Source organism: Musca vetustissima, unplaced genomic scaffold, assembly GCF_032173495.1.
Source record: "Musca vetustissima isolate MV318-11 ecotype Yass unplaced genomic scaffold, APGP_CSIRO_Mvet_v1 utg9226, whole genome shotgun sequence".
In the NCBI taxonomy this organism is placed as follows: Eukaryota; Metazoa; Arthropoda; class Insecta; order Diptera; family Muscidae; genus Musca; species Musca vetustissima.
The window spans coordinates 336,865-352,875 of NW_026885273.1; the positions used below are offsets into that span (position 1 = coordinate 336,865).

At 36.9% G+C, this 16,011-nt stretch overlaps 1 protein-coding gene across 1 annotated transcript in view; it reads left to right on the forward strand.

The window, feature by feature from the left end:
* Positions 1 to 16,011, forward strand: part of LOC133332471 (exostosin-1) — a 227,625-nt gene that overhangs the window by 52,289 nt on the left and 159,325 nt on the right. Inside the window, exon 2 of the mRNA XM_061540874.1 lies at positions 8,897 to 9,049. Coding sequence (XP_061396858.1) covers positions 8,897 to 9,049 — 153 coding nt within the window. The remainder of the gene's footprint in view (positions 1 to 8,896; positions 9,050 to 16,011) is intronic.

Below are 16,011 nucleotides of genomic sequence, written 5' to 3' on the forward strand. Positions count from 1 at the left end.
AAATTTTTAGATCTAATTAAGAGGAAGAATATTGCTTAAGAGAGAAAAGCAATATTTCGAATAGTTCACGAGATATAGACTCAATAATAAGTACGTATTATTCGAAAATTGTGTTAAAATCCACCTCCAGTCGAATATTTTAAAAATTAATTTAAAAGAAAACCTTAGCTAATAATGCAAAACCCAGCTAGGGATTTTCTTCCACCATCACAAGCTTCAAGATTTTGGGGGTCTCGATTGGTTCAAGATTTTAGTGCTGCACAGTGTTATCGTTCTTCTGCTTTCAGATGAGTCCGAGCTACTTTCGGAGCAATCAGTAGTGCAAAAAATTATAAAATTGAAATCTTGTCCCCAATTCCAATTTGTCAGCACTACATTTGAATTTATTTTTTCGAATGTTACAGTTAGGGCAGATAAATCCGCTACCTCTCCCACAAATGGCCAATTATTTGATAAATATTAGTATTTCCATTCAACATACATATAAAACTTGTACCTATCACATAAATAGCTAAAATATTGAAAAATCTTACATTTTTAAAAATTTTAGGACGATTTCCTGATTTTTTTTAATCCTTCGACTTAATTTTTATACCCTTAACCACACTGTGGTACAGGGTATTATGTATTTGTGCATATGTTTGTAATAGGCAAAAGGAAACGAGATAGACCCATGGTTCCTTTTGAGAGCATACATAAACTCATTTTTTGAGTCGATTTATGCATGTCCGTCGGTCGGTCGGTCCGTCCGTCTGTTGATGTTAAATTGTAAACAAAGTACAGGCCACATTTATGATCCGATTTGGATAACATTTGACACAGCTTATTTATTTGGATCAAGGACGAACCATATTGAATTTGGGAAAATCGGTTCAGATTTAGATATAGTTCCCATATATATTTTCGCCCGATTTAATGTAAATGGTACACTAAAGTACCTACATATCTTTCGATTTGCACGAAATTTTCCACAGTGTACTTGATTGAGTCTAAAATGATGTGTGCTAAATTTCGGTCCAGATTTAGATATAGCTCCCATATATATGTTCGTCCCATTTTAGGTAAATGGTGCACCAAAGTCCCTATATTTCATTCGATTTGCACGAAATTTAGCACAGCGTACTGAATTGAGTCTAAAATGATGCGTGCTAAGTTTCGCGAAAATCGGTTCAGATTTAGATACAGCTCCCATATATATTTTTGACCGATTTTAGGTAAATGGTGCACCAAAGTCCCTATATTTCCTTCGATTTGCACGAAATTTGGCATATCGTACTGAATTGAGTCTATAATTATGTGTGCTAAATTTCGTAATAATCGTTTCAGATTTAGATATAGTTTCCAATATATACTTTCTTTAAAGACCCAAAGTTTGTACGACTGGCACACAAGTTGGCAAGTTTCGTTGAAAGCGTCCGATTTTAGGAAAATGGTGCACCAAACTCCTAATGTTTGTCCGATTGACACGAAATGTGCAAAACGTATCAAATTGAGACTAGAATGACGTTATTGCGTTTTTTGAAATTGGTGCAGATGCAGATATAGCGTCCATATATATTTCGAACGGGTCTGATTGCGATTAAATATTGAAGAGAGGGTCATATCGAATAGCGTGTAAAAAGTTTGATATAAATCGATTTATATAAATTTGTCCTATTGTACACAAGCGACTCTAAATCTGCCTGAATGACATTGAATTTATCATAGGTTGTGGAAAGGGATGTGTATGGATTGATGTTAGGCGGTCCACTTATAGATAAAGGTCACATATTTGAGTTCCTTAAATTTCATATCAATGTTCCTTAGAAAAGGCGATGTCTGTTAGGATACATATGTAGAATATACCCAAAGTAGTGAAGGGTATCATATAGTCGACCCAGTCCGACTTTACTACTTTCCTTAATGGTTTACAAGTAACTAAGGTAAGGGGCAGATATTTGCTTGAACCCAATACATAGAATTCGACATAGCAGATCTGGTAAAATTGTTCAAAATAGCTAGGAATGGGGTGAGGGTATTTACTTGGTAACTATTCTAAGTTATGTTAACTTCGGCTAGACCTGCTAAACTTAATTGTAATTGTTTTTATCTAACACATACCACGTGCCATTTACTGAAACCACACCACACAATCCAATATCCATAACTTCACGAATGTTATCCTTTTGTTAGAAGGATTTGTAAAAGTTTCAATCTTCCTCCGCCTGGCTGTTGTGTTGGTACTTCATGTATTCTCATATGAGTTATGGAACTTTAGTTAACTGTCACTATATGACATACTTAAATAATACCTCCTAATGCGTTTAGTTTTCTTCTCTTCTTCCTTGTCCGCTTGTTCTCGTCTTCAAATAATTGTCAAGGACATAAATCATAAGTTTTATGTCAATCCGAATGTACTTTTGGACTTGTTGAAAAGCTCCAGGACTCAGTTAAATAGAGACACTAGAATAATCTGTCACTTTGTGATTGTCCTTGCCATGTGACGACTATCACTTATCACTTAATGGAGCAATTCTATTTGTTGCCAGCCAACAGCTACGTGTTATGTCTTTTATGGACATTTTCCTCCTTCGTCTCTCTCTCTCTCTCTCTTTCTGTTGGTCTGAACAGAATGGACAATTGTTTCAGTTTTAATGGTGTAGTAAATACAGTGGCTTTGGGATTTTTGTTTTGTAAACCATTAAAAGGGTAAAGAAATCACAGTTGTAGAGATGAAGGGGGATTATAGGCTATGTTGTTTTATATATTTTGGGTTAATAGAGATATATATTTTAAACACATACCGAGTAGTTATTAAGGGTTTAACTTGACTATACGTAGAAGGGGTTTCAGTAAGAGGTGTAATTTTTTTGGTATTCAAAATAAAACGATGTTTATTTCAAAGTAACGAGGATGGTAATAGAACGCTAACAATCGACCTCGGCGGTCTTCGAAGATGAACCAAATCCCAAGAAAGTTGTGCGTGAAAGAATCACTTCGAACGGTACACCTATTGTGTCCACTCAACTACTTACTGAGTAAAAAATTATCAATATTTGCCCACTTTTTTGGGTTGGGCCCATATAACGGTACGCCCATATTTGGCATTTTGGGGACGTTTACCAACCTATTGGCTAGATAGAAAATGTTCCTGCCAAAAATTTTAAACATTAGAACCACGTATTTTGCAGAGTTTGGGCAACTGTAATTTGGTATTTTGGAGTGCCATTAGGTAAACATGTTTTCTTTCTTTTAAAAAATAATCAATATTGGTCCACTTTTTATGGAGGCCCTATATAATGCTACATACCAAATTTCAGTAATTTGGACTTTGGGCACGTATATTAACTAAATTGTCTGTAATCGTATATTTTGAAAAATTATTAATATTTGCATGAGATTCCGGGTATCATCCCTATAATCGGTGGTGGGGTTTCAAATTTTCCTACTAAAAACTATCAGTATCAGCTAACGTTTTAGTATAGCGCTAACCAACTTGTGGTATTTTGAAGTCTAGACGCATTTTCCCGTCGATGTATCTTTAATTTGGTAAACTGACACACAAAATGGTCAATAAATGTTCATGTTTTGACATGCCTTCATAAAAATACCCCGCCCATTTTGGGTGGGCATTCCAGGTTCTTGGTAAAGAAAATACTTCTCAGAAATGTCTAATATAGGTCAATGTTGCTATGTTTAATTTGCATAGTATTACAGGGTGGAATACTATGCAAATTAAACATAGCAACATTGACACCCTGATCCATTCTCACCACATGACCTAGCTGCAGCTCGATACGTGTGACTATGTCGATGTCGGAGAACAGATGGTACAACTCATGGTTCATTTGACGGCGATATTCACCGTCGACGCAAATCGGCTCATAGATCTTTCTCTCAAACACCCCAAGAGCTGCCTCATCTGCTTGCGCAAGTATCCATGCTCCTGATCCATACAACGGCAGAGTCTTGTATAGTGTGATTTTGATCTGGTGGGTGGTGGCCGTGTTTTAGAATTGCTTACTCTGTTGGCCAACACTATTTTTCTCCGGATTGAAAAGCTGATGTTATTAGTTCAAGTTCCACAGTTGGTTCGAGTCGTACGCGTTGATACCATCAGCTTAGTCTTCTCGCCATTTACTGCCAGTCCCACTTTGGCAGACTCCTTCTCAATTTGTTCAAAGGAGGCTGTTACCAATCTCAATGTTCGAACCATTAAGTCGATGTCATCGGCGTAGGCGAGTAACATGTGTTGTTTGGAGTAAAGAGTGCCATTTCTGTTCACTTTTGCATCTCGTATGACCTTTTCCAGCAGGATGTTGAACAGGACACACGACAAAGTGTCACCTTGTCTGAATCCTCGCTCGGTAGTAAATGCTGCCGTATTAATTTTGCAGGAATGCCAAACGCTGAGTGGAACGAAAAGATGAAAATCTGGTCTATAGTGGATTTGCCAGGTCTGAAATCGCATTGGGGGTTGGACCTCGTTTTTGCTTGTTTGAAATCGAACCATAGAGCGCATAAAAATGTCAAACAAAGAGGCTAGATGGAGCGGTGCCTCCAAGTTTTGGATATAATTCCGGATCATTTCCATGCAATTAAAATAAACACTACATTGTTGTATCGGTCCGGTAGCGTTAACTGAACTTGATGAGGACTGTGATACGTTTGAACACTTGAGGCTGCTGCAGTAATATTCTTATTTGTTTTTTTAGCGATGTTTACATGCTAGAATTTGTCTACCAAATTTTGTAATGTGGTTCGACAAAGTGCTTCACGATGACCCAAAAATGTCATACATGTCGAAACACCTTTTCTGTTACGATTGAGCCAATCCTCTAGCGCGAAATTCATTGACCACTAATTATTTTTAATGCGAGGGAATGACACGTAGTCGTTGGGTGTCATGTCAATACTGTAGGGTGGATGACTCATCAATTCCACGTTTTAGACGGTAAAAAGAAATGACTCAGAATTGACCATATTTTTGTTGCACTGCGATCCTATTTTTTAACATTTTTGTACCAATCGACATGGACCTTTTTTGAGTACTTCCATGCTAAAAATACCTAACTTTCCAATGGAAAGGTCAGATGGCGCCAGACGTGTCTTAGTTGTTTTAGTAATGTCACGGATTCGACTTGTCAATTGGGCAAGAATAAACGGCATTCCCCTCTTCTGTAAATGTGTATCGAACACACGTCGAGCATTTCTTTAACACACTTTATGCGGTATGTTCTGGAACACAGGGTGCGTCTTTTACACTTTACACATACCCTTCCCCTCAGAAGTTAACCACTGTTTTGAATATAATATATTTTGTATAGCAACACTATTTCTGAAAAGTACCATGTTTAACGTTTAATTTTCTTTTTTGTTGTGCAGAAGTTCGAAATTTTAAATTCACGTAAGAACGGGAAAATGAGTTAACTTCTGAGGGGAAGTGTATGTGTAAAGTGAGAAAAACACACCGTGTGTTCCAGAACATACCCGAAAAACTTCACAAGTGACAGCTGCCGAAAACCGGGTAATTTATAATAACGCCTTTTGTTGATATAGTATTGTAATATTAATTCTATACAAGGGGTTTGTTAAACATTAAAATAACCCGTTTCAATTAAACTTAAAATCCTTGGCTGAGGATATTGACACTTCGAGGCCTTCGAACATACCCATTGTTACTTACTTTATAAAAACTACTGTGCCCTGGAATTACACATAAATTTGAGTTTATCTGTACGTACTTGTTTATGTGAATTCGTGTGGGTGTGTGTGTATGTTTGTACTGTATATAGGTGTGCTAAATAAGTCGTTTTTGTGTCGACCTACCTTAATCGGCTTAGACAATGTTTGAGGATTATTTTGTACTCATCACTGCTTAGTTTTGTGGCTTGGATTGTAAGACTGCTGTTGTTTGTTGTTTTTGTTGCTGCTGTAGTTGTTCTGTGGCTGATGTTGCTCACAACCAATTGAAACATTTAGTGGCACAAGGTGAAGGTTAGCTGCTTCGTCATCTTCTTCTTTCACTTTTTCATGTAAGCTCATAAACGCAATGCAATCAAACCAGGTTTGTGTGTCAGAAGTAAATAACAGACAGTTTATGGCAAATGGAATGAAAGGTTTATTGCTGAAAACAGACATAATCCTCCTGTTTGATATATGAAATATTCTCTTGTAGTTTTTAATAAAAAGAAAAAAAAACTAAAATCTAGACTTATTTTTTGTTCTTAATTAAAACATTATTGCATTATCAAGTTTTAAGGTGTCAAGTCGGATGAGTTTTAATTGCCGCATGGAAAATTATTTCACTTTTTTGTGCGGCAAACACTCTTCTAGAGATTTGTTTTCGTTATGGATAATAATTTACTCTCACACATAAACCGTTTCATTCGAAAAAAAGAGTTATCCTGTCATCCCAAGCCCCCCAACACCTATCCATCTACTATTCGAAAACACTAACTGTTGTTTTCCCCATAAGTTTGCCACATTTCATTCAAAATTAATAACTTTTTTTTGGATTTTGAATTATTAAAGGCTGCATATGGGGAAATTTAGCTGCAGTTCAGCTCGGTTCGGCTGGCTTCGGTTTGGTTCCATTCTGCTCAGCTCTTCAGTTCAGTTCCATCTGCAAATGTAAACAAATGAGATTTTCATTAAAAGTTTGTTCAATGATGTTTTGCTGGCGTGCTGTTGTTGTTGTTTTTAGTGAAAACTGAAAGTGTTTGTTCAAAACTTTTAATTCTGCCTGTCTGCCTGTATGCACCCCTCTTTCGCTCTCTGTCTATCTCTTTCTCTGCTTGTTAATATTTTATTTATGCGTCAATTTCACAGGCACTCCACCACTCACTGACACATCAATTATGAATTCTATGAGCTTTTCCTGTGATATTCTTTTGGCACGTAGTTGTTGTTGTTGCGATGTTTGTTGTGGGTGTGCCTTTCCAACTGTTTTTTTTTTGTATTTTGTGAACGCCTTTGACAAGTGGATTATTTTTGTAAGTTATAATTATGAAAGGTGTATTTCGAAAACAACTGTAATTATAGGCAAATTTAATTGCGTTAAATACTATTAAACACAATGATCGGGGAGGGAGAGTGAGGGGTGTAGAAATGATTATATAAACCATTAAAAATCGTGTCCTCCAATATTTAATTGTTTTATTATTATTATTACACAAGAAAAGTAACGTTAAATTAAATTAACGTTAAGACGAAAATTATCATAACATTAACCCTTTGTGGTCCATTGTTGCCCGCAGGCAATAAAATGTTTTAGACTGTGTGTTAAATATAAGATATTTAAGACGCAGCTAGTTAATATATTTTTTTGAATTACATATGTTGAGTCCTGAAAATGGACGACACATAGAGAAAAGGAAATCAAATCTTCCAAAAATTTGAATGGATTAAAAAAAAAAAAAATTGAAGGCTAAGAGAATGAATCACTGGCCCTTGGTTATGCAATGTTTGTGAAAACACCAATACATAAGGGATCTATCTCGGTAAGATGCAATGTTTTCCATTTAAGGGGACCCCCCCATTCTCGGGGTCAAATTTTTTTTTGATTTAATTCGATTCTACACTAATTCAAGAATGTCTCTACAAAATTTCAAGTGAAAATCTCAAGAACTCTTGATGATATAGCCGATTTATTGTGTCAGCATCAAGTGACGGCTAAAGGGCTTCTCAAACTTCAAACGCGTTTTTCTCTTTTGTGAATGGCGGGCACGATACCTCAAAAACTAATGACCCAATCGATTCCAAATTTTTACACGTTTCTCTGTGAGTGTATAGCTATCGTATGAACTAGGATAAAGCCAATCGGTGAAGATCTTCCTTATTTTTTAACTTGGTTTTTGGTCCAAAATCGGCGATTTTCCAAAAATATTTTTTCAAAAGTCCGTCATTTTGTTAATTTTAGAGCGAAGTCAATAATCCTAGTTCATATGAGAGCTAGACATGTACTCTTTCTAACACCGTTGGAATTTTCGGATTCCGATGTTCCAGTGAGGAGTTATCATGCCCGCCATACAAAATAAGGACCTTTCTTTAATTACAAAAAACAACAACAAAGCAATAAAAAATTTTTTTGTAAATTATTTTTCTTCTCTTTTAAATTTTCAAATATATATGTGCAAAGTTACAAACCTTAACACGCATTGGTATTGATTTACCAGCCCATTGAAAATCTTGAAAAATTAAAATCGAGAATGGGTGGGGTTCCCTTAACTGCAAAATTTCGCATCAATCCGATGTAAATTTTTTAGTTTAAGTTTATGTCCCACAGTTCGCAAAATTTGTTTCCAACAAATATACAGAACGAGTTAAACTAAAATATTTTTAGAAATTAGATTGACATCGGGAATGACAGAATCATTTAATATAATTAACAAATTTTGAAAAGTGTTTTCGTTTCCATTTCCCTTGTTGGGTATTCCGCTTATTTAGATCTTAACAAAATAACAATGTTAACGTGGCCACTTAGGCGCTGGCCAATTAACAGTTTTGGACAAAAGCTAATTCGGTTAAAATTCAACAATGGGGACTATTCTTCGAGTTGACATTGGTTGGGGGCGGCGAATGGCAATAAATGGTTGAATGGCTGGTCGGTTGGTGTCATGGTTGGCTGGCTATTAGACCATGGCCCATCATTCGTATTTTTTAAAATTTTTTTTTTCTTCTAGTTTTTGGCTGGAATCCTTGGATAGCATGTTTTGTTGCATTTTAACACATTTTTGTGTGTTGGTGTGGCAGTCAGTCAGTGAGTCAGCCTGTCTGTATGTCGTTTTGTTTTCTAAAAGTTTTTAATTTGATTACGTTCTATCTTGTTCTTAATAGTCGTCTTCTTATTGTCTTTTTGTCCTTATATGCATATATATTTTAATGTGTGTGTGTCTTTTCTTCTTGTAAATTTCAGGTACGTGCACGGCATTGGCTCTGAGACACGTAATTCCCTCTTCCATTTGCATAATGGCCGTGATATTATTTTGGTCACAACATGTCGCCATGGTAAAAGTTGGCGAGAATTGCAGGATGCCAGATGTGACGAGGATAATCGAGAATATGACAGGTATGTTGATGATGATAATGCTGATATACACTCTTCTAGCTCTTATCATTTGCCTTATAATCATTGCACAGCAGCTTGAGGAACACCACTGCTGGCCACTGGTCGTTCGGTCCATTGTGTTGCCCTTTGGGTTGATGTGGGTGTGTGTGCAGAAGCACCTGAGTGTGTTTCTGTCAACCGTTGAGGCTAGCTGTCAAGCCAGCAATTGTATTTATTAAAATGTAATGTAATTAAGTTGTCGTGTCGCTGCTCACCGTGTCGTAAAATTCTCACAGGTGTGAAATTCTTTGGATTGTCCGAGTGACGCTTTGTTGTTGTACATCTAAGATTTGAATGGAGATTATTCTTCATTGCAGTTTCCTTTTCGTTTCGTTTCTTGCTTCACATTTGAAGTTGTTCACAAAACTAAATGAATGGCCAGAATGCAGCACCACCAGCAGGGGATGACATATTTAGCCTCAAGGAAAAGAGTGGAGGGTGTAGAGAGAACAGCGGCAATAGTTGCATTCCAATTAAACGAATTAATTACTGCACTCTTCCGAATAGCTAAAGGTGAGGATGATGCTTGTCGTTGTTGCATCTGCTCTCTATTATTTAGCTTAACGATGTATATGAAATTACGCGGATCTGCCGTGTGCCAAGGGTTGGGGGAGTAAAAAGAAATCTATAGATTAACAGGAGAGAGGGAGAGAAGATAAAAATATCGTGGTTCTGAAAAAGGCTATATGAGATAATTATGTAGCTTTTCATGTTGATCTAATTAATATAATTGCATTTTTTAAATTCGAAGATGTTTGATGCCCCAGAAAGGCCGCACCAGGACTGTAGAGCTGAAAGCAAAACTATCATTATGGAATTTGGAATTTTCTCCACTAGACCGTGAGTTGATTACCCCTAAGATCATACATATGTAACGCCCAAAATTCGCCAATACCTGTTTTGGGGCATAAGATGACTTTATGATTTTAAATCTGATTTATTACTGCGATGACAATTTAATAAGCGGACATCGGGTCAACAGTCAACATAAGATATAAAAGGAGGTGCTTTCGTGATGATCGGGGCGCTCCGGGACACCCTAAGGAGAAGCCCAGATCCTGATCGTCATCCCATCCAGGTATCATTGTAATAATAATGCAAATTATTAACGTACATGAGAAAAGTTGTTTCACTGGCTATTTGGAAAACATCGAAGTCAACTCCAAGACATATGGGACTGCTGGACTTTCTTTCCAGCATTAAAGATGAAAGTTTAGTAATCGTCGCGTCCTTAAAGACTGTTGGCCAATAAAGAGATGTTAGCCAATCATATGGATAGTAAACACCAGTCTGATGTTGCCGCGGATAACTATTTCCGCAGTCTTGTTAGCACTGCAGTGGGAGATTTAGACAACGATGCACCGCTCGTTAATGTGTATTCAGCTGTAATCAACGATGAACATAGATGGGAGGACAAAGGCTCTGACATGGTCGGGTCTGCAATAGCACACCGTGCTCCAAAGGAATCGTATGACATCGACAAAGATCCAGACTTTGCCGTGAAGAAAGCAGGAAAAATCAAAATGATTTTCCTGTCGGTACTTTTTAATCACTGCCTCAACATGGGCTATTTCCCAACAGCATGGAAGTTGACACTAGTTGTACCAATCCCAAAGCCTGGCACAAATGCGTCTTTTCGCGGAAGCTACATAATGGAATTTATAGACGTCCGGCATTCGACTTCAGGCGGATCGATGTCCGAATGATGAAATCCTTTCCAGGAAGTTGGAAAGGATCCTGTTTTGGGAAAATTGAATAGTGGAGATATATCGGGAGTGCAACGAAAAACTCCACTCCATACATAGAAGGAGGAATTAAGTTTCAAGTTAATTTAAGTTTGGCTCTTTTGTTTTAATTTATTAAGGCATGTAAAGTTTTATGAATGTGGAAATGTGGAAATACGAGCCCTTTTGCTTTAAGACGAAACATCGGGCTGTCGCTGTGCCTCGCTGCCACTAACCACCGTTCTTTGAAGTGAATCTGGCTCCGACCAATGTGCAATAAATGTCGACCGCGTAGCTATAATTGAAATACATCTGTCATAAAATTTTAAAGTGTGTTTGCCCCTGCTAAACCTATCCCAGCTTCAAAGTGGTTAACACGTCATCTCATATATATAAAAATAGAGTGGGTCCTGTATTTACAATTTTCTACGTCGTCATAATTTAACCACCAAGAACCAGTAAACGAACCTCGATACGAACCTTCTGGCTATGGTCCGAGCTAAAACTGAGTGTCTGAACTGGATAACTTCAAACTCTAGACAAACAACAATATATCATCAACCTTCAAAACTGTATCGTCGGAGCATTCCTTATGTCACTACCTTCTTAGTTGGGTTCCCACATTTCTTTCCCAAGCTAAATTATAATATTAAATATCTTCAGTATTATTTATAGGTTTAAAATTCCCTTTTTTTATTTCGTCTTCTCTCACTCACAAATTATTAGTATATTAATATAATGAAATAGTATAATCTCTCCTTTCAAATCTAATCGCACAAATTAGTAGAATAAATTATCCCCCTTCCGAACTCTCAATGAAAATGAAGTGACTTCAATTACATTGTTTACACTTCATTTGTTCGCAGATTGTATTTAACGCTATCAGCATCGAACATCATTATAGGAAATAATCTGGCAATATGCCGCAATAAATTCTCCTAGAATGGCAAGTGTAATGCAGTTTACAGTTTCCTACCAACCAGGATCATTCCTTCATTTAAAATAATCCCAAAAAAATATTGATTCCCAATACCCACATAGACATACAATCCCAGCTAGCCAATTCGATTCGCACTTTAAGGAACAAGGTTGGTCATTGAACCAACCAACCGAGCAACCAGCCATCTATCCATCCATTTAACCTACCAATCTACTATGGATGCTTACCCGGTGTAATCGAGTGATTAAAATCAACAGATTTGATTTCTATTGACTGGCACTTGTCTGGTCAGTAGACCAGTCAATATCAAATTTCGTCTATAGCCTCCCACCATGTAAAGATCTGTGATGGCTAGGAATAAAATATTTTTTTTTTTGTTTTTTCTTTTTTGTACGCAAGTTATATACGCAGCAGTGTAGAAAGGGGCGAAGTGAGTTCTATATGTAATCGCAAATTTTTGTAAGTATTTTTTAGGTAACGGGAATTACATGTTGTATAACGGCGACCATAACTTTTAGATACTTGAGAAATATGAGTCCTCAGAGATTTCAGCTGAAATGTAGTTAAATTCGTTTAGGCTTAAATATTAAGTAGGCTCACCTAAAACCTTTACATAACGCCTAAAGAAAAACAAATATTAATGTTCGAAGTCTGACCGTTTGGTTTGCAATGAAGTATGTAAGCCTTTAACGATACTGTCAAAACCATCCAAGTATTTAACATTTCGAGTCATAATGTATAATTATTTGCATTATTGTTGTTGTCGGATTCGTTGGTATCAGTCGCACACAAAGCACTGATTTTATAATCCTTATGTTACCTTTTTGAGCCCTTATATTTTCCCTCCTTGATTCCCCACCACATCACCTTCATCCTTTATACGTCCTAACCCTTACTTATTATATTTTATTTTATTCTATATGATGCCTGTCACATTCAGGAGGTGTTCGCAAATTAGTTCATTTCATCGTGCTCGTTAGTTAAATCTGAATTACATTTGTATACCTATTCAGGTTTTGTACCAGGGTTTGATATCTTTCGCACGTTTAGCATTTGTCGAGCTTGTGATAGGGTCAATATGGCGTTGCTAATTTTTTGTTCTTGTTTCTTATATGCCATCATAGTTTCGGGTTTATTCTCGACTTTGACTCCCGACAAAAAAAAAAATGTTCGAGTCACAGTCGTGTTAGTGATGGGGAATTTGCAGCAGGTTCTACGCTACCGAAGTGACGCGAAACAACAACACTGTTTTTGGGCCAACTTCTGACATTCCCGATGGTGATTATATTCGTTAAACCAGCTAATTGTGTCCCGCGTTATTTGCAATAATTATTTTGGGGCTATTTAGTGAACGATTTTATATACCTCGTTACCGCCATTAACAAAACTAATAACATCAGCTTTGAAATCCGGAGGAGAATAGTGTTGGCCAACATGCCACTAGGGTCTGAGTAAGCAACTCAAAAGTAAGGCCACCTCTCGCCAGTCCAAACTTACACTCTACAAGACGCTGATATTACCCGTGCTGTTGTATGGATCTGAAGCATGGATACTTGTCCAAGCAGATGAGGCAGCTCTTGGGGTGTTTGAGAGAAAAAGAGACATGTTGTGAGAATGGATGAGGATGCTCAAAAGGCATGTAAAAGCGAGCCAACTGATGGTTCACGCAGAAGGAGAAGGCCACGAATTCAATGAAAAGATCAAGTAGAAAACAACATCTCAGTAAATGTCCTTTCAAATTGGATGAGATGCGAACAAGACCGACACACTTGGAAATCTTTTTTAAGCTCCCGAAAGTGACAGGGCGGGGGTACTACGTCGAATTAGATATCCTCCAGCATAGTTTATGAAAATATTCACGGGCACAGAATGTGGGAAATATTGGTACAAACTCGAAATAAGATCTAAAATGAGTTTTCATATTTTTTACATTTAGACAGATTTTTGAGATTTGGTATATTCTATGACATTTAGTAAAACTTTATGGCGAACATTTTTGTAGAATATTCTGACCTGCTAAAAACCCGTTATAAATTTAGAAAGACCCCCTCAGAGAGTCGATTGAAGGTTAATGTATGAGACATGAATATTCCTCACATTTGTATCAATATTATTGCCAAAGACACCATATACCTAGAATGCAATCCAGAAATCTTAGTCTGAATATTTTCAAATGTCTTGGAAATTGGAAATATTGTCACGGCTTTTTAGGTTAGGATACACGTGTGCTCTAGTTTTAGACCCTCTAGCATATTTTATGGAATTTCCCGATATACCCCACACAATGATGTCAGGGTATTATAGCTTTGTGCAGCCCCAAGAGTTTGTAACGCCGCGAAATATTGGTCCTAGGCTCACCTTTAAGTATACCGATCGTCATATCTCGACTAGCTGATTCGATCTAAACATGTGTGTCCGTTTGTCCATTATAATTTGTAAACACGATACAGGCCACGGTTATGGACCAATCTTCACGAAATTTTTCACGTAGGATGGGTTCTGGCCAATTTTGTTTGTTTTTGGTAAAGATCGGTTAATATATTTTGGGGATGACATGGACCAAATACTTAATTTTTGTCGGTTTTTATGGCCCAAACATCGAATCGAATTTTTACATGGAAAAGGTAATAGGGCCAAATAATAAGCATGCATGTTTTGACGAAGATCGGCCAATATTTAGCGGGTCAAATGGGCCCTCACTTTTGTGTGAAATATGACAAAATTTGTCGAAGTCGATAGTATATCCAAGAGGAGTGGTTGATCTTTAAATTGATACCAATGGTCAAGGACAACGCCTATAATTTTCGATGATGATCATATAATAATATTGGAATGAAGTGGACCGAAAACATAATTTTTTTGCGTTTTTCGAATCCATCACAACACAACTCTCTGTGAAGGAAATCTGGACAAGTAATTAGAAGGGCTGTACTAAATATTATATTGCGCAAGCTCAGAATATAGAACCAGGGAAAGTTATATTCTCGTGGAATCATATGGTCGGCCCCGTCCGACTATACTGCTCCGCTCACTGTTTTTGTATTACACAGTGTAATCTAATAATTACATTTGACATGTATTTTTGTTAGAAATACCACTTTTGTAAGGCGTCAAATAATGGCTATCGGATCCGTATTTTTGTCAGGGAAGAACGCGAAATTAGGCTTGAGATAAAAAAAACATTTTTGTGAACGCTTGGCCCCGGGCCTGTACGCGTGTATAATTTAGTATGAAAATGCCCTGAAAGAAGAAATACTTCCCTTATTAAATATATTTCGTATAGCTTCTTTCCAATAAAATCATCTCAATCGTTTTCCATCCATAAAAAAAATATCTTTTGATTTTAAAAGCAATATTTAAGAAAAAATAATCTCTTGATGGTTGGTTGATATTGAAAGCGAATTATTTCCATTAATTTTTTTTGCAATTCTGTTTAATTTTCATCATTCATTCGAATCTGAGTGATACTTGTCCAAAACTAAATAGAAGCAAATAAATGTTGAAATTGGTTAAATCACTTTCGCTGCTTATTGGCTGAATGGCTGGCTGGTTGGTTTTGTTTGTTTTCCTTCGTGTCGGCGATTTTTTCTTTTCAAAATTTTTTGTTTCGTTTTGATTTTTCTTTTTATAATCCTTGAAGATTCAATTTTCATGAGATATTAAAAGCTACTTCCTAACAAGAAACCCACCCACGCACACACACACACATTCAGGATTACACACATATGATCATTTCTTCCATCTATGGGATGTCATTATATTAAATAGATCTTTTGTTTTTGTTTTTGTTGTTGATGTGGATGTTGATGTTGTTTCTCTCCTCAATGCTTACCCATATTCCTTTCAACAATTGTCAACCATCCACAGCCACTTCCGGCCATTTCCTTGCCACTTCCTCGAGTGCCACTAAATGCAACATAAAGCGAAACTATTCCGCGTTCCGCTTTTTTATTTCTACCGGTTTTTAGTATATGTGTGTATGCGTGCGTGAGTGTTTTTCTGTTTTTTCTTCAATTCAGTTGAATGCTGTCCACCTTCCCTCTCGCCTTTCCCAGTTCCATTTACTGCTGTCACATTTTCATTTACGTTTCGCTTTCATTTGCCAGCGATAAAACTAATTCCATTTAAGTACGAGAGCTTGTAATGCGAGTGTCTCATTCATTCATTTGTTCGCCTTCGTCTCTCACTTGCCTTCCTCCCCGACGCCGTCGTCTTCTTCTTCTCACTTTCTGGTAGCGGTTACAGCCAAAGTACTTTCG